At 38.5% G+C, this 18,130-nt stretch overlaps 1 protein-coding gene across 1 annotated transcript; it reads left to right on the forward strand.

Annotated features, from left to right (window-relative positions):
* On the forward strand, window positions 1-16,653 carry pkd1l2 (polycystin 1 like 2). Its single transcript, XM_023951098.1, has 38 exons — window positions 1-839; window positions 1,389-1,547; window positions 1,644-1,832; window positions 2,297-2,407; window positions 2,758-2,905; window positions 2,991-3,220; window positions 3,320-3,730; window positions 3,815-3,942; window positions 5,041-5,182; window positions 5,280-5,477; window positions 5,670-5,812; window positions 5,890-6,069; window positions 6,137-6,337; window positions 7,238-7,420; window positions 7,508-7,632; window positions 7,721-7,841; window positions 8,250-8,378; window positions 8,460-8,685; window positions 8,983-9,173; window positions 9,266-9,496; window positions 9,656-9,757; window positions 10,377-10,555; window positions 10,636-10,782; window positions 10,868-11,067; window positions 11,232-11,458; window positions 11,545-11,761; window positions 11,853-12,298; window positions 12,557-12,653; window positions 12,735-12,875; window positions 12,951-13,136; window positions 13,228-13,558; window positions 13,645-13,778; window positions 13,858-13,985; window positions 14,084-14,244; window positions 15,243-15,453; window positions 15,568-15,669; window positions 15,752-15,883; window positions 15,985-16,653. The coding sequence occupies exons 1-38, from the start codon at window positions 518-520 to the stop codon at window positions 16,171-16,173; spliced, it is 7,098 nt and encodes a 2,365-aa protein (XP_023806866.1). The 5' UTR covers window positions 1-517; the 3' UTR covers window positions 16,174-16,653.
* The last annotated feature ends 1,477 nt before the right edge of the window (window positions 16,654-18,130 follow it).

Here is an 18,130-nt window from a genome sequence, read left to right on the forward strand (position 1 = left end):
TTTTTTCCTTTTTGGAAAAGCATTGTTCAACTGGACTGATAGGATGTCCCACTTTGATGCAGTTGTTGTATTCTGTCATTTAATCTACAACAGTAGTCAAAATATGACACTGCATTTACTATGTGTTGAGAAAAAGGCAGCAAATAAATATGTAACCAAATTTTTTCATATTTTCTAATGTTGATGCCATTCACAGGGGCTAGCTGTTCTAATTAAATTAATTTCCATCAATTATTTGAAGGTATCAAGAACTGGAAGAGTAAAGCCTGCTCACACTGACAAGTTCAAAGCCAGGTCTGAATGCGAAGCTTATCTCCCTCTGCAGGTTGCAGAAATCTGCCATAATGAAGGCAGGAACAATCAGTGGTTGTTGACAGCTCTTAAACACCTTCCTTTAAACCTTCAGTAGTTGTTTGTACTCAAGAATTATGGGTGAGTTACAAAACTGGACAGACCTGCTGATGTCAGAAGCCTTTAAAGACAAGGTGATACCTGCAAGTCCTATCAGAACACAGAGATGGACCCAGCCACCAGAATCACGTTTACCTTGATGCTTCTCTTTCACAGTTCAATGTGTTCTGCTGAGGAAGATGAAGAAGGTTTATTCTGTCCAGAAGACCAGAGGGGCTTTGACGATGCCTGCTATGAGTTTGTTGGTTTTCAGCTTTCGTCTCAAAAAGCCCAGGCGTGGTGTGAACGAGGCGGAGGCCACCTAGCTTTCATCCTTAGCGATGAAATACAGCAGTTTTTTCAGACTCATCTGCACCCGGACAAAGACTGGTGGATTGGGCTGGCACCGGTAGCTGCAAATCTCACCTTAGACTTTTCCTCCACTGAAGGTGAGTTAGTCCACAGCTTAATAATGGACATTGTGATATAGTCTAGGTATTAAATAATAGTGTTAAATATCCTATACAGTTGGTGGTAAAATCTCTTGCAAACATTCTACAATATGGTCATTGGTGGAACACATTTTAGAATAAGATTACACCTGAAGATGGGAAGAAATAAAATCTAAAATGAACCAAGATCAAGTCAGGTGTTATCTCAGCAGTGACCTTAATTGTGCTCTTTAAATAGCTGTGATGTGTTTATTCAGTGCAATTTGTAGGCAGTGGCACATCTGGTTATCTCAAACAGCAGGTGTAGTGATAGATAAATCTTTATTTATTGAGCTTTACAACGGCGCAGCCATCAAGTGGCCTGATTTACACATGCTCTTTTATGTCCCTTCAAAGGGACTTGATATGTCAATCATTTGTCTTGTCCAATTACTTCTTTATTTTACTGTTTCTTTATTTTAAGCACATTTACTGGAAGGAAGAAATTATATTTTATTAAAAAAGGCTAAATCTGCAGTGCTTTAAGACTTGTCTGTTATTTTCAAGGCTCTTTGGCATGGTTGGATGGCTCAGATGTCAGCTATGACAACTGGGCTAATGCACCCGATGCAGGTGCAACTTGTGGACATATTCTGAGGCACTCAGGTTTCCAGTGGGAAGCCTCACAAAACTGCGGCCAGGAATTTAATTTTATTTGTCAATTTGGTGGGTACTTCTATCAAAATAAAAAATTAAAGAAAGAAATATATGTATTTTTTTCTTGCTGAATGATTTCTATCCTTTTTGTGTCATTTTCTGCAGATACTGGAAAAACTATAGCATGTGAAAACCAAAATGCCACATTAAAATGTGGCTCCGGCCAAATGATTGAAATTGAAGATGCTTTTTATGGGCGAAAAACAGTCCATTACTGCCAATCAAAGCAGAACTCAACCCCCTCACTTTCCCAGCAGGAGTGCAGCTGGATAAATGTGGTAGATTCTGTAACAGGTAAACAGTTGTTTTAGTATTTAATGTAAATGGGAATTAATGCAAAATACCTGTCAAAAATTTGGATACACTTGTTCATTCAATTGTACCAACTTGATCTTTTCTTTTTGGTGACATTTAAAAAAGAAATTGATAAAAAATGCTTGAAGACCACATATTGTGAATTTGTACTACATACCGCAAGTACTAATTCTTTAAAAATCATATCAAACCTTATTAATAAAGCACTTATCATACATAGGTAACACATAGTGCTTTATGTAATACAAAAAACCCAAAAGCAAAACAAACAAACAAAAAAAAACTACAAAAATGATTCAAAACAACTAACGAATGAAGCTCTTCATTGAGAAAGTATGAATTTTTCATTGAAGATACTAGTTAATTTTGGATGGAGAAAGGTTTTTAAAACCTATTAAAAAGCACTTGATGTATTTCCTGTTTCCTTTGATGTGTTCTTCCAGCTCACTGCCATGGACAGCAGGCGTGCCAGGTTCCAGTGGATCTGAATCTATTCAGTGAACCGTGTGCTGTCCTGGGAAGTTACCTGTCCATTGAGTACCACTGCAAACAAGGTCATGATGTGTACTTTTATTATCCATTTACAGTGGACTTTTTTTCTTTCACTTTTTCATTAAATATCCACAGGCAGTTCATTTTCAGCCTTTCAAAAGATCATTGTATTGTATCGTGTTTATTGCTTTATTGCCTCATAGTTTATCTATAAAGTTCAGAAGTAGTATGCAATAACGTCCAACTAGGTACATAACGTTTTATCATATTTTCTTATGGCTAATCTTCCTATCCTTCACCTATCCATCTCCTGGTACTCTTTAACTCAAAGCAAGTGCAGATTGAAAACATACTTTTAGTTTGCTATTGTTTGGCAGGAAATATAGTTTTGATATCCATGAATTCTCTGCAGGACTTCACTTACTGATTAGCAAACTGGCATCTATCTCTGATGATGTCACCATCACTGTGAAATGGCTCCTTCATCCATTTCAAGGAAACTTAACTTGTGCAGTAAATGCAGGAGACGGCTATATCATTGATCCATACATCCCCGAAGAGTGAGCGTTGCACTACACTTAACAAGATATTACACACGTGTCCTGAAATGCATAACAGCTTTTTATTCTTGATTGGTTCTCATAGGATGGAGAGCACAGTTATTCATAAATTTCAACATCCTGGTGTTTTCACGGTAGAGGTGGAATGTAGCACCAGTGACTGGCATGTTTCTGCTGAAAAATCAATAACCATTCAAGAGCCTGTTGGAGGTTTGAGTGTGACCAGATGCTATAGCAGGGATGTAGCAACAGATGGCACTAAATGCAATGCACTTCTCAGTATGCCTGTCTACATCCAGCTTCAGGTGGAGGCAGGTGAGTCAGTCTTGACACTTATCAGTGCATCAACACCACTAATTGTTGAGTAATCTGTAATTGCAACATGATCTGATTCCCCATTTGCTCTGCAAATAGGTACAAATGTCTCCTACACAGTTCATCATGAAGCCCACGTAATTGCAAATTTGTCCGTGGATAATGGGATTGCGCCCACCAATGCCACGCTGAATGCAAGTGTGGTGCAGAGGCTTGGACAAGGTTGCCACAACTTGTCCGTAACTGCATCAAACAGAGTTACAAGCCGTACAGCATCCTCTGGTCTGGTGCTGTGTCTGCTGGAGCCGGTGGAAGGCTTGCAGGCCTCTTTGATCACTGAAGAAGAACTGTGTCCAGACTCCACTGACCTCATCATCAGTGTCTCGCTGGAGCAGGGAACGCCCGTGGAGTTGTTATTTAATTTCTCTGGAACTGCGGACACGCTCACTGAAATGAGGCACATGTTTAATAAAAGTGGGCAGATGTATACATTCTCCAATCCACTTGAAGGTACTTTGACTTACTGTTTATAAGATACAATAGTTTAGTGCTTTACTGAATTAAGGTCTTCAAATGAATTCTCCTGCGGAACAGGGCTTTCAAAAGTGATGATTAGAGCCACAAATGCTTTTTCAAGCTCTGATGTGGAAGTAGACTTGGTGGAAGTTCTCCGGGTTTGTCAGAACCACACTGAGACTTTGCTAAGTCAAGATGGACAAAAGGTGTGTATCAGTATGGATGGCAATGATTGCTTAATGTTGTCCAACCTGTCAAAGTGAATCCAGGTTCGTTTTTCCTCCAACAGAGAAGTAATGAGAGCATCAGCGACTTGAAAATAACAACTTCTCCTGACACTTTGGTTGACTACAGTCAAAATCTTATCTTGATGGAAAGAGGAACTGAGTCACTACCCAGCAAATCACTCGCATATGAATGGAAATGCAGTAAGTTTGATTTTTCTATGCTCTGCTAAAAAAAATCATCATTATTTTAGTACAAATCGAAAGTCTTGGGATTTAAAATAACAGTGTTAAGAAGTCTGATGCTTTCATGTAAGTTTAAAGAAGCAGAATAATCAGGAACATGTTTACCCACTATCTGATTTTTGTGGTGAATTAGCCTGATGGTTGTGTTTTCACGCATTTTTTTGAATGTTTTCTTTTGACAATAGCACAGCATATATGATTGCATGTCATTCTATTACTGTGTACACTAAGGGCCCACTATTTATTTATTTTTTTGGAACAGTGCAACATTAACCAGCTGTCTTTCTTGTCCCTTCAGAAGAAAATTGCATGTGCAGAAACATAACAAAAGAAAAAACTCATGTCATTGAAAAAGATTGCCTTCCGAAGCCTTTTGAAATTGTTGAATACACCTTAACTGTGAGGAAAAGAACTTGGTTTAGGAAGTGGGTCAGCCTTGCTTCAGCATCCAAGTGCATCACTGTTACTCCCTCAAAGGTCTTAGCTGGTGTAACAATCAGGTAAGAATTTTAAACATCTGATAAATTAAGAAACATTATAAACTAAATGCATTTTGAAGCACCACTGACCTTTTATGCATTTTTTGTAGATATTTTGATTCCAAATGAGTGCAGTTACTCATATGTTTACCTTTTGTTCTTTCAGTTGTGAAAATTGTGCATCAATTAATGTAAATGACCAAGCAAAATTAAGACTCAGATGTGTAACAGTCTGTCCAGACGTGGTTTGGTTTATCGAAGACCCCAAACCTTTGAGCGTAAGTCAGATGGAACACTTCACATATTAAAACTTGGCATTTTTGACTCAAAGTATTAAGTGATCATTTTTCCTCAGGGGAGCCTTGCTGAATGTTACTTTAAAGCAGGAAGAAGGCCACCGATTGAGTCGCAGGACAGTCACACTGAATATGTTGTTCCCAGTCGATATCTAGAAGCCTCAAGAAGGATGCTGCACAACATTACTGTTATTGTTTATGGTTTGTCTTCACTGTAAATTCTGTTGTTTATTATTGTATCTAACTAATCTGTCTAATTTCTAAAGTTTTGATTTTTAATCAATTTCTTTGGAATTAGGAAAGACAGTGCCAGGCTTTGTAAACTACACTCTTCCAGTGCCAGGTTTTCACCCAGAAGTGACATTTGATCCCCCCGCCGTCCCCTCATGTAGCATCTCTCCACCTTCAGGAACTGTGCTTCAAACGTTTGACATCACCTGTGAGGCAAAATCTTTCTGTGAAGCAGGTTGTCTTTACTGCTTTAAGACCAGCACAGGTGACTATCCACTAAACTCCCATCTTTTTAAAGGTCATATAAATGACAGATCTGACTTACAAAGCAGTCATTTCAGACGCTTGTGGCTGAAAAATAATGACAAAGAACCTATTTGGTTTGATAGCTCTAAAGTAAGCATAACTTCAGTAAGCATATCATCAATAACGTGATACTTTCTCTTTGGTTTTAAAGGGAAAGATTTGTGGTGCACTAGTGCAAATAAGGTGAAATCCATTTTCCTGCCTTCTGGAGATGAGACAAATAATGACACATTGACTTTGATGGTGACTGTGAAAAATAAATACACAACTATTAATACAACTGTTGCCGCTCAGGTTAGTGACCCGCTACTTGTTTTACTTCTTAAAAAGAGATCAGAGACTGGCTGCTAAAACTCAGAATTTTTGTTCAGGTTCGAAAAGGTAACTCCAGTACCACAGTAACAGTTTTGGGGTATGCAGTGGAGAAAAGTGTGAGTCAGTTAGAAGAGCAAGGCTTGCTCTCCTCTGAGGCACTTGGACAAATATTTACCTCAGTCTCTGATATCCTGAATTCAGAGTGGGGCCAAGAACAGAAAGACAACAGGTCTAAGGTGAGAGATGCATGTTCTTTGGGCACGTGTAGAGCATCATTATTCAAATCTATTTCTATCCTTTTAGCTAAGGGAGCGAATGCTGACCAAAATGACTGGAGTTCTGTTGAAATCCCCCAGCAACACAACCCAGGAAGTGCAAGTGATGGCCAGAGCTGTGGCTGGACTCACGCAGAGCTCAGATGAGCTCAGCGATGTTGCTCAAGTACAGTACATTACCTCACAGTCAGAAACTATATCAGGGTACATACAGTACAGACCAAAAGTTTGGACACACCTTCTCAGATAGATAGATAGATCGATAGAGAGACAGACAGACAGACAGACAGACAGACAGACAGACAGACAGACAGACAGACAGACAGACAGACAGACAGACGGAAATACAATTTCTGATATTTCTGGTATTTCAATGGTAAAAATACTATTAAAATACTGGCACATTTTTCAATATTTATTGATTTTTTAATTTTTTTTATAACTTATGATACATTAATATAAACAGAAGCAGTCTGAATAATTCACATAGTTTACAAGTTAAGTTTCTGCCACCAGTCTGTCAAAGATAACCTAATCTTATAAAGCTGGTCTTGGTTTACTCACACTAAACCCAAGAGCTTCAGGCCTTTTCTTTGTTCGGTTGGCTCTGGGCTCACACTAACAAAACACATCCCAACTGAACCTAACCGAAGATAAGAAAGTTACTTGAAATAAATCAAATGCCCATCTGTTTCGGGCAGTAATAAAAACATGTATTATAAATAGTTTGTTGCTAAGAACCGATCATATTTTAAAGATCTTTGGAGTAATTATTGATATACTTTATCAGTAATGTACATAGTGTGTGCGGTAATTGGTTTGTAAATGTTTTGACTGAAATAATTGTGTTTTTTTTTCCTTGTGGTAGGTGTATGTTGTTTTACCTTTTTATTTAAAATCATTAGAAAATTGAAGGTTTAAAAACACATGCAAGAAAAAGGCACATTCTGCTTTGCATGAATATGAACTTGCGTCCAGATAAGCCAGCTATCTGTTGCTATTGTTATAAGTGTAAAGAGTATGCCAATATTTCCTTAACAGTTTTATCCTTCAATTTCTGCCTATTACTCTATAATTTTTGTGCAAATATTTATGATAATTTTATCTCAATATATCAAGACTTTAATGCCAAGCAGGTTTCATTCTCTCTGCATCTTCTCCACAGGAAAAAGCCACTTCACTGTTGGTAGACCTCAGCTCCTCCCTCAATGTTATCACTGTCAATCAGCTCGGCGGAGATGATGAAGTTTTACAGGCAGCCACGCCAATAATTGAATCAGCCAGCAATGTTTTGAATGTTTCATTGTCAAGTGTAAGGACAGAACCATCACTGATCTTTTCAAATGCCATTCTTCAATCTTCAGCTACATCTAACCAACAAGATATAATGTGTCCGCAGAGAAAAGTCTCAGATTCTCTTCTCACTGGGATCAAAAACATTCAAAGCGCTTTGCTGAATAACAGAAAGATGAATGGACAGCCAGCAATCATTGACTCTGGTCAAATCAGTGTGTACGTTAATAGGTGAGATATGAATGGCTTTTGGTGGAACGTAAACTCACACAAACACAGTTTTCTCTGAGCGTGCTTTACTTATATCTCTCCTCTGCAGAATATCTCCAGATTCTATTCAAATGCAGAATATAAATGGTGTAAGGAATAGCTCCTCCAGATTTTCCTTCCCCTCACTGCCTGCTGACATTCTCTCTGTGGAGGACCCAGTGGATGTCAGAGTAAGAGCAGCCACTACAGAGAAAAAACTCCATTTACACTTCTGTTTGGATAGATTTAGCAAACTTGATCAAATTTTTTTATGAATTTTTCCCTAGGTTTAATTAAATCGTATCATTTATTGATAAATGGCAATGGCCAAAGTCTTTGAACTTATTCCACAAAATGATCATGTATTTATTTTGAAATGTTAAAAATGAATTATTTCTTTGTCTTTTAATTATTAATATTATTTTATTCACTATTCTTATTTGGTTTAAAAATGCCAATCAATGCAGATACCTGAAACAAATTTTTAAAAATTACATTTACAGTGAAGGTCATGATAGAATTACCTGATTTTCCTACAATGTCCACTGATTTGCAGAGAGTGTTGATTATTCTACAGTTAGTGTGTTCTTGTCTTCTAGATGATAAGTTTTGAAAAAAACCCATACTCTTGGATGGAGGAAAACATCACTGGAACTGTGGGATCCTTATCCCTCACCAGAGCAAACGGAACAGTGATCCCAGTTGAAAACCTACCTGAAGAAATTGAGGTAACGTTTCATGCTTGAGATGATCGTCTTGAGATGATCGTGTATGTCATTTGCAGAATAAAGTATTCTCCCTCATCTTAGATTTTTCTACCAAGAACTGACATGGGACAAGAGAACAGTACAGTCCTTGATCTCGCCTATTTCAGCACCCTAATGATTGACGTACCATCACCTGATGTGACCCTGGTCCTTAAATTGCAACCATCTGAAGATCTTTCCTTTATCTTATTGTTGGGTTATAAGGGTTATCCAAATTACACCAACTATGTTGCCAAGACTCAGTTCCCTCTAGAGAATATAAATGAAGGTCAGTATTGAAACTGTTTTTGAGACAAACATGCATATCAGGGCTGTTATGACACTTCTTCAATCTGCAGAACCCTACAAGGTTCCTAAAACATAGTTATTTTTTCCTCAGATAAAATTTGTTACAAATATTGACAGAGCAACACACAGCCTAAGGAACAAGTCTTTTCATTCTTTATTTACAACTTACATGTTAGATAACTGCAATTGACAAGCCTAATATCAACATTTGCACTCCATCACAGCCTGTCTCCCAAAAACATAATTTAGTCATTTTGTTTATTACCATGTTTGACAGAGGAGAAATTCACCTGGGTGTTGAGGCCCAAGGACCGAACACGTGATGTTGGAGTTCACTACCTTGTCATCAAGCCCATTGTAGAGCCAGGTGTCAAATCCATCAATGCCACAGTCACTGTCATATCTGTTGCTGCTCAGTGTAAATACTGGAATGAATCAACATCCTCTTGGAGTGAAGACGGATGCAGGGTTGGGAAAAAATATCACACTAACATTGTTTTCATTTATACCTTCTTGACCTGTTACAAACCCATACCTGTGTGTTGTTGTTCTTTTTACAGGTGGGGCCACTCACCACTCCATTAGTGACTCAGTGCCTCTGTAACCACCTGACCTTCTTTGGCAGCTCTTTTTTCGTCATGCCAAACTTGGTGGATGTCTCACGCACAGCGGAGCTCTTTGCAACATTTGCTAATAATCCTGTAGTTGTGTGTTTTGTGGCGACCATTTTTGCTGCATATGTGCTTGTAGTTTTATGGGCACGCAGAAAAGACATCCAAGACTCAGCCAAGGTCATTATTCAGACACTTTTACCAGATTATAGTCGGTTTGGATCCAGACAATTGACACTTATTAAACTACTTAGTGTACATTGATTCAACTGACTGCCTTAGTTACACAGTTGCCTTGATCATTTTCCTGTCCAGTGAAGAAATATTATTTCCCTGCAGGTCAAAATAACAGATCTTGGAGACAATGACCCTCTGGCTGAGTACCGTTACATGCTGACAATTAGCACAGGGCACCGCCGTGGCGCATCCACTTCCTCACAAGTAAGTCAGGCCTGAGAACTTTTGTGTTAAGCTACATACACACACCCCTCGGCAACGCGCATTCAAGTGGCCACTCCCAATGAAAAGTCTGTGTAAACGTAAATGCGTGCGTAAATGCTCAATTTCGGTCTTTCGCATTGAAAACCATCGCATTCATGTATAGCTACACATGTTTTTACAATTGTTTTTGGGCTCTATGCACAAAATCCATTGGATGCACATTGCCTGCTAAACCAGGTCGAACTTTGACCAATCAGGTCCTCGGATTTGGTAGTGACGAATAGATGACAAACATTCCTTATAATTCACAGAGGGACCAACCGTCAAATCTGAAAATGGAGGTCTGATTATGAAGGACTTAGATCGTAATTGGCTTATCTGGTGAACTTAGACACGGCTATGAGCCTGGCGATGATGAGAAAAAGGAAAAGAAGAAGAAGCCCTTCCCTGCTTATCCAATGTGAACACTATGAGTTAATTCACGTTCAAGAAAACGTGTTTAGTTAATTCTTAGTGTCTTCTTGAACCCGCGTCAATTGCCCAGTGTGTACACAGCTTTAGATGCAAACGGGATTCAGCCAAAAAATAAAAATGTTCAATACACCCACTTTTATTCTAGGTGACCATAACTCTGCAGGGAACAGAGGGAGAAAGTGAGCCCCATCACTTGACAGATCCTGAAAAACCAGTGTTTGAAAGGGGAGGAATGGACATGTTTCTCCTAACTACACACTTTTCTCTTGGGGAGCTGCAGAGCATAAGGCTGTGGCATGACAATTCAGGAGACCACCCTGCATGGTGAGAGGAAGCAGTTTAAGCTAACTTTGAGTTTATACAGTAAAAACGAACTTAGTAAAGAGATTTTCATCCCTGTGCAGGTATGTCAATAACGTGATGGTGCAAGATCTGGAGTTAGGCCACAAATGGCACTTTCTGTGCAACTCATGGCTGGCTGTTGATGTGGCAGAGTGCACTCTCGACAAAGTCTTTCCAGTAGCTACCGAGACAGACATGAAGAGATTCAGGTAAGAGCAGCCACAGTTACAAACAACACAAGACATTCAGTTTGCTGTTGGTTTACCACAATGGCTTTCTGCAAATTTATCTCAGCAACCTGTTCTTCATGAAGACAGCAAAAGACTTCAGAGATGGCCACATCTGGTTTTCTGTCATAAGTCGGCCTCCCTGCAGCACTTTCACACGTGTGCAGCGGGTGTCCTGCTGTTTCTCCCTTTTGCTGTGCACCATGCTGACCAGCATCATGTTCTGGGGCATTCCCACAGACCCCTCTGAGCAGACCATGGATCTCGGTAGGCAACAAAATCATAATCATTAACTGTATAATAATAAATATTTTTCTGAATATTCTTTTACTTTCCACTTGTGTGCATGCAGCAATAAAATCTAATGTTTTCATGAAATAGGAAAAGGGATTTGTTATTTTATCTGATGTCAACGTTTCCTTCTTTTTTAGGACACATTGAGTTCACATGGCAGCAGGTTATTATAGGAATTCAAAGTTCAATCATCATGTTTCCCATAAATCTTCTCATTGTGAGTATATTCAGAAACTCTCGTCCTCGAGAGAAAGTCACCAAAACAGATGTGTCAAAGCAGGGAAACACTGTTCGAGTTTCTCCCTCGGAGACTTCATCTTCACAAATGGAGATGAAGAACATCACCCCAGACACTGTGATCAAGGTAAAGATATTCGAATCCTGTGTATATCTTGGATGCAGTTGCTATATAGCTTATCAGATCTAAACTGTTGGGGTTCTTATCAATAGGACATAAAAAGAATGGCTAAATCTCTATCAAAAGCAATGAAGAACCCATTCCCGCACTTGGAGCTTGGTCCTGATCAGCACGCTGACATCAACACTCTGCTCACTGTCCTGGAGAATATCATCAGACAGCAGAATGAAGCAACAGAAAGCTTCTACTCAGATACCTCCAAGACAGATAATGCTATGATCCTGACTTTAGGTTCAGTAAATCTACAAGGTACATCACATTTTTTTTCCAAAGCTTTGTTTCATCTGTTCCCCATTTTTACTGAATGAAATGCATGATTTGTTCTCTGTTACACGAACAGAAAACTCTGTTTGGAGCAGCCCAGTAAAGACTCCTAAAGACTTTCAGAAGATTAGCAACAACAGCAAATACCTCTACAGACAGCTGCATCATGTTGAGAAGGAGCTTGGTCTCTTGGGACCCTCTCGCTTTCCAAATCCCAACAACTACAACAGAGCCATGCAACAAGTTCAGGGACTGAAAAGTCATTTGGAGTCCAGCTTGGATGGAGATAAGCCCAGTCCAGAAGGAAGCATCAATGGCAGCACTAAAAAGAAGCAAATCCAAAGGGGGCTTCCGTGGTGGTTTGTGTTTGTCGGATGGATACTAGTGATTGCAACCAGTGGCGTTTCAGGATACTTTACAATGATGTACGGATTGACGTACGGGAAAGACAGATCAATAAGTTGGCTTATCTCAATGGTGGTCTCCTTCTTTGAGAGTCTATTCATCACCCAACCTTTGAAGGTAAGAAATTGCTGACGAAATCTCAAACATCCAGAAGATGTATACGTTCTTTTGAAAACTGTAAAATGTCACTACATTTCAATAAAATACTTAGTGAGAGGATGAACAAATGTCCAATTTTGCTTTTTTTTTTGGGGGGGGGGGTGAATACACTCAGTTATATATTACAATGCCACATTCAAAAGTTTTCAAACCATAATTTATTTTTCATTCGATGATTCTGAATGAATGTAATCTTGAGGTGGCTTTCTGTCACAGGTGCTCGGCTTTGCAGCATTCTTTGCTCTTGTTCTGAAGCAAGTTGACCTCGACGAATTCGGAGAACCTCAGATAGAGGAAAACTTTAAAAGAACAGGCATGGCGTTTATTTTCTCTTCTTTATTTCCCTGTTTTTTTCAATGAATTCTTACATGTTGGTTCTAAATTCCTTTCTCAGATGACCCTGAAGTGGTGCCAGCAGACAGAAGAGACAGTACATGTAGTTTTTATCAACCTCCTCCTCCTACTGACATTGAAAAGATGCGAAACAGCATGATTAAAGAGCAAAAGGTCTTTAGCCTCATTAAGGAGATTTTGGGTAAAGTTGCCACTTTGACACATTGAAATAATGGAACAAAAGCTGCAGTTTGTTGAATGTGTGTTTGTAATTCAGGTTACATGGGATTTATGTGGGTGTTGCTTCTGGTGGCATACGGGCAAAGGGATCCCAATGCATATTTTCTCACTCGACACATTCGCCAAAGCTTCAGCAAAGGAATCTCAGACACAATGAGTATCCAGGATGTGTTCACCTGGGCAAACACAACTCTCCTTAACAACCTGTTTGGAGAGTACCCTGGTCAGCTTTCATTGTCAATATTATCCCAGCGTTTGATTAGCTAAATATTAGTTTACGAAAGATTAACATTTTGTTCTTCAATCTTCCACAGGATTTATTACAGATGGGAACTCCAAGCTGGTGGGTAATGCGCGACTTCGTCAGGTGAGAATGCAGAAAGGCTCCTGTCTTGTAGCTCTGCCCATGCAGATATCTGTGCCGGACTGTCATGCTCTGTATTCATGGGAATTGGAGGACACGGGCTCCTATAGCCCAGGCTGGAGTCCCTTAAGTGGGAATAATGCCACACTGAACCCTCACAACCCATGGATTTACAAGTCTCAGCATAAACTGAGAGCCTACCCCATCTGCGGGAATGTGAAGCTCTACAGAGGAGGGGGATTTGCGACGGATCTGCTCCCGGATTTAAAGAACTCCAGCAGGTTCTGTTTCTAAATAAAAACGTCTTTGTTATTGGCATGCAGCAGTATGCACAAAAATAATCATGTTTTTATCCAAATGCTGATAGAGTCCTTCAGTACCTTTATGATAACATCTGGCTTGATGTGTACACCCAAGCACTCTTTGTGGAATTCACTGTGTATAATGCAAATGTCAACCTCTTTTGCATTGTCACCCTCATACTGGAGACCACAGCCACAGGTAAGTCATACTGATACACAGGTTGCATGAGGGAGGACCCATACGAAGTTTTCCGACTGTGACAGAGCGTTTCTTCCAGGAGCATTCCAGTTTCGCAGCGAGCTTCAGAGTGTGCGACTCTACCAATCGACCGGTGGTCTCCACATCTTTGTCATGGCCTCTGAAGTTGTCTACTTTCTGTTTATCATCTATTACATGTTTGTTCAAGTGCGTCACAGTCATTCTTACTTTAACACTACAAAGGCAATAGATAATAAAGTTGTTCCAATCGATGTATGACCCTGGCCGCTCTTTGGTTTTGACAGGGAAAGCTAATGAAGAGACAGAGACTAGCTTATTTTCAGAGCAAGTGGAATCTGCTTGAGTTGGCGATAATTTTTCTCAGCTGGAGTGCATTATCTGTCTTTATCAAGAGGACTTTACTGGGGCAGAGGGATGTAAGTCAATATGAGAACAACAAAGACCAGTGAGTACACACTAAGCTACACTAAAAATGTAGTCAAGGATTTGGATAACAAAAATAAGAGAACAGCTTAGCCTCGTGGAGCGATTTTCCTGACATTTTCCAACTTAGAGCAACAACTAATGTCATGTTTCTATGATGAGCATTAGCTTACAGTTTGAATGCAATTGAGATCAAATAAGTTGGTCCTACTTTTCTTTTGTGCTGAAAATCAGCAACTACATTTTACTTGCCTTTAGGGATCAAAACGGGCAGACTTAGGCTGAACATCCCATGACTGCAAAACTAAACAATTTCTTTAATGAAATTGGACGAGCTCTCGGTCAGCATCACAACTTGTTTTTTGATAAAACATTTTCAACACAAGTTAACCTGCAAGTCTTGAAATAGTATTAAAAAATTGAGGGAATAACAATAGCAACATTTTCTTTTAGCCTATAAGACAGCCAGCAGTTCATTTTCTGTCTCTGTGTATGGAACCAACCTTTTACACGGAGGGTAAAAACAATAATACAGTCAAACTTTCAGCTAGACAAATGGGAAAGGGAAATTGTTTCAAATGATCCGCTGTTATCTATGCAAGACAGTGTATGTTAATTTAGGTAACAGAGTTCCCCAAATGTAAATTGTACACTCTGAACATTGTAGTTTTAAACACCAACATGTTTGACTTCAGTGAACTAAACATGCTACATAGGGCAAAAACTGAACTACAGTCCAAGTTTTGATGAGCCATAAACAGATCTTTAGTGATACCGGCACGAAGCACATTTAGGTCAAACTGGCAAGACCTGAAAACACCCTCATGTGAAACTATAACCTTCTAAAAATAGATGTTGGTGGAAACATGAAATTTGGGCTTATCAGCTATTTTAAAAAATCTTTCTTCCGCTCACGAGATGTTCTGATATTTATTAAATGTTCAACATGACTTTGTTAATGTTATTTTTTTTGACATGCTGCTTCAAATATACCTGTGTTCTCCTATGTTTCATGTCCAGATTTGTCAGTTTCCATGAAACAGCCCAGGCTGATGCAGTGCTCGGGTATCTGATTGCCTTCCTTGTACTGCTGGCCACGGTCAAACTGTGGCATCTGCTGAGACTGAATCCCAAGCTGCACATGATCACAGCCACACTGCAGCGAGCTTGGACTGATATTTCAGGCTTCCTGGTGGTCATAGCCATCATGTTCCTCGCCTACTCTGTTGCTGTGAGGAGTTTCCCACACTTAACATCAACATTCAGTTGGAGTCCCTGTATATCTTTCTATTTTATTCAGAAGTATTTTTGTCCAAAAAAGAAGCTCTCCATCTTTTTTTTTCAGTCTAACCTGATGTATGGCTGGAAGCTCTACTCTTACAGGACTCTGCTTGAAGCTGCTCAAACCATAGTCAGTTTACAGCTTGGCATTTTCAATTACGAAGAGGTTAGTGGAGGCTTTTGCAAACGTAATGCAGAGGATGACAGCTGATCCTTCATCTGTGTTTTCCTTCATTCTGGTTCCTCAGGTTTTGAATTATAACCCACTGCTTGGGGCCTTCCTGATTGGCTCCTGCATTGTGTTCATGACCTTTGTGATACTGAACCTCTTCATCTCTGTCATTCTTGTGGCTTTCACTCAAGAACAGATTCATCATAAGGTAATAAGTGAAATGTCTAAATGTTGAGTCCAAATGAAGAAATTAGAAAGAATTTTAATCTTCAGAAATATAAAATGATGACTGTTCTTGTGTGCCTGCAGCCTTCTGAAGAAGAGGAGATTGTGGACCTAATGCTGATGAAACTATGCAGCTTGTTTGGATTAAAATCTAAGAAAAAAGATGATGCCCTCACTGAGGAAGCACCTATTTCATCTGCTTTAGAAACCAAACAGTTGACAATTTCTACCACTGACGTTCATGACGGATGGTCTGTTAGTCTTGTTAAATAGAAAAAGCTTAGCATACTTTGCCTAAAGCATCAAATAGCTGATGTAATGGGTTGTCATGTTGTGGCTTTGTAGCGTAAAGAAAGTGGTTGCAGTAGAATCTATAGTGTTTATCTGTTCATGAGCCAAATTGTCACTCATGTGTAGAGCGCTGCAATGCTAGCAGGCACTATCACTTGCAAACATGCATAATAGGAACAGAAACATTTCATTTAAGGTTCATAATTTTATGAAATGAATACATTTGCATATTGGTGTCAACTTCTACATGTTGCTGCTTTATTTGCACAAGTGCATTGCTTGCATCAATCTTCTACTTCCAAATTTAATTCCCTTGAAAAGGCCATCTATTATTTTAACTGCTGCATCCATTAAGGTGATAAATGTGTAAAAGCATAGGAAATGTAGGCAAATGATTTGAATTTTGCAAACAGGTGTAACAAATTGTTTCAGTTATTTAAATAAAAATGAAAATGGCTAATAGCTAAAACTCCCCCTAATCGATCAAATAATAAATAAATGTAAAGAATGACTAAGTGAAAACATTATTTTGTGGTTTTGTTTCCCTATAAATGTTACCTGTTTAATGCAACTGGACTGTGTATACAGTCAAAATATTGAGTGGTGCAAATTCCTTTCTGGAGATCAAATTGCAAAGCAATCATTATGCTCCTCAACCATCAGTTGCTACTTTACTCCTTGATCTATAGACTGTTTTTATGTTATGAAAGGAGATTCCTGTCATGCCATTGAATCTTGCAAAGAAATCTTTTGTGTAAGTGAAAAAAAAATGCACGTGTCCACACATGTTTGCTGCAGTCCCATGAATCATTTAGTCTAGATGCATTCAGGAATAATGTCTTGTTTTTGTGGATTTAAAGCTTTGTAATTTAACCATAACATAGCGCCTCTCTGCTGTTCAAGCTGAGAAATACATAAAATAATTACTTTTATGAAAAAAATTGAACACACTATTGTTTCTGCACAAGTGCAATGGGGCATGTGCCAGACTTGTGACTATATTGATTCTGCAAATATTTGTTGTTTGTTAAGAAATGGTCAAAGCATTCTGTGCAATAATAAGGCACAAATAACCAGTCAGACAACAGCAGCAAAGCACTACTGTTGGTTTGTTTAGGTGTAGAGGCTTAGCAGCAATTTAGCCGGTTTGGGCTGTATTTGAAACTTGTATGTTTATTTAAATTACATCAACGGTAAGGAAAAAAAAAATCTGTGGTCAGCAGAAGCTTGGACAGATGGCAGAATTTGAAAGATGGATGGATAATGGCAGAACAGCCATGGACACAAAACCACAATTCTCATTTAATTTTTTATCACAAGCATATAAAATATGAAACATTTTAAAGCATAAGTTCCTTTCATAACACATTCACGTTGTACATTTTACTTTTCATTTGTGTTCTATGCACTACCAACTAATGCCTTTATTTTAATTTATCACTATTTGCCTTGAATTTTATTTTTATTTTTCTGCTTACATAAACAAATTTACTTTGAAGTCCACAAACTGTTGATGAAAAAAATGCATTTTAATGCAGTGTTAAAATTATACATGCTCATCCCCTTTCCTTTACAATTATGGTTTGATTCATAATCATAAAAATATGCTTAGTTCAATTTTTGCAACTAAAACTGAAATTCTTAGTAAAAGATTAAAACTGAACTTTAAAAAATTACAATGAAAAAAGTTAGATAAAAGTAGCACAGATCCAAATAAAAAACAAAAATCAGTAGATTGTTGATATTTCAACCGCTGATACTCTTTTTTTGGTTTTCTATTTTAATAATACGCAACAATAATGGAACTTTGGCATTAGAGTCCCATTCTGATCATCATTTGACCTAATTTTAAATTGTTCCCACTGGTCTTTTAATTATGATTATGCTGTTTTTAGCCAAAATTAAAAAAAACAAAACAAAAAACATTGTTTTCTGGGAC

This window comes from Oryzias latipes, chromosome 3 (genome assembly GCF_002234675.1).
Source record: "Oryzias latipes chromosome 3, ASM223467v1".
Classification (NCBI taxonomy): Eukaryota; Metazoa; Chordata; class Actinopteri; order Beloniformes; family Adrianichthyidae; genus Oryzias; species Oryzias latipes.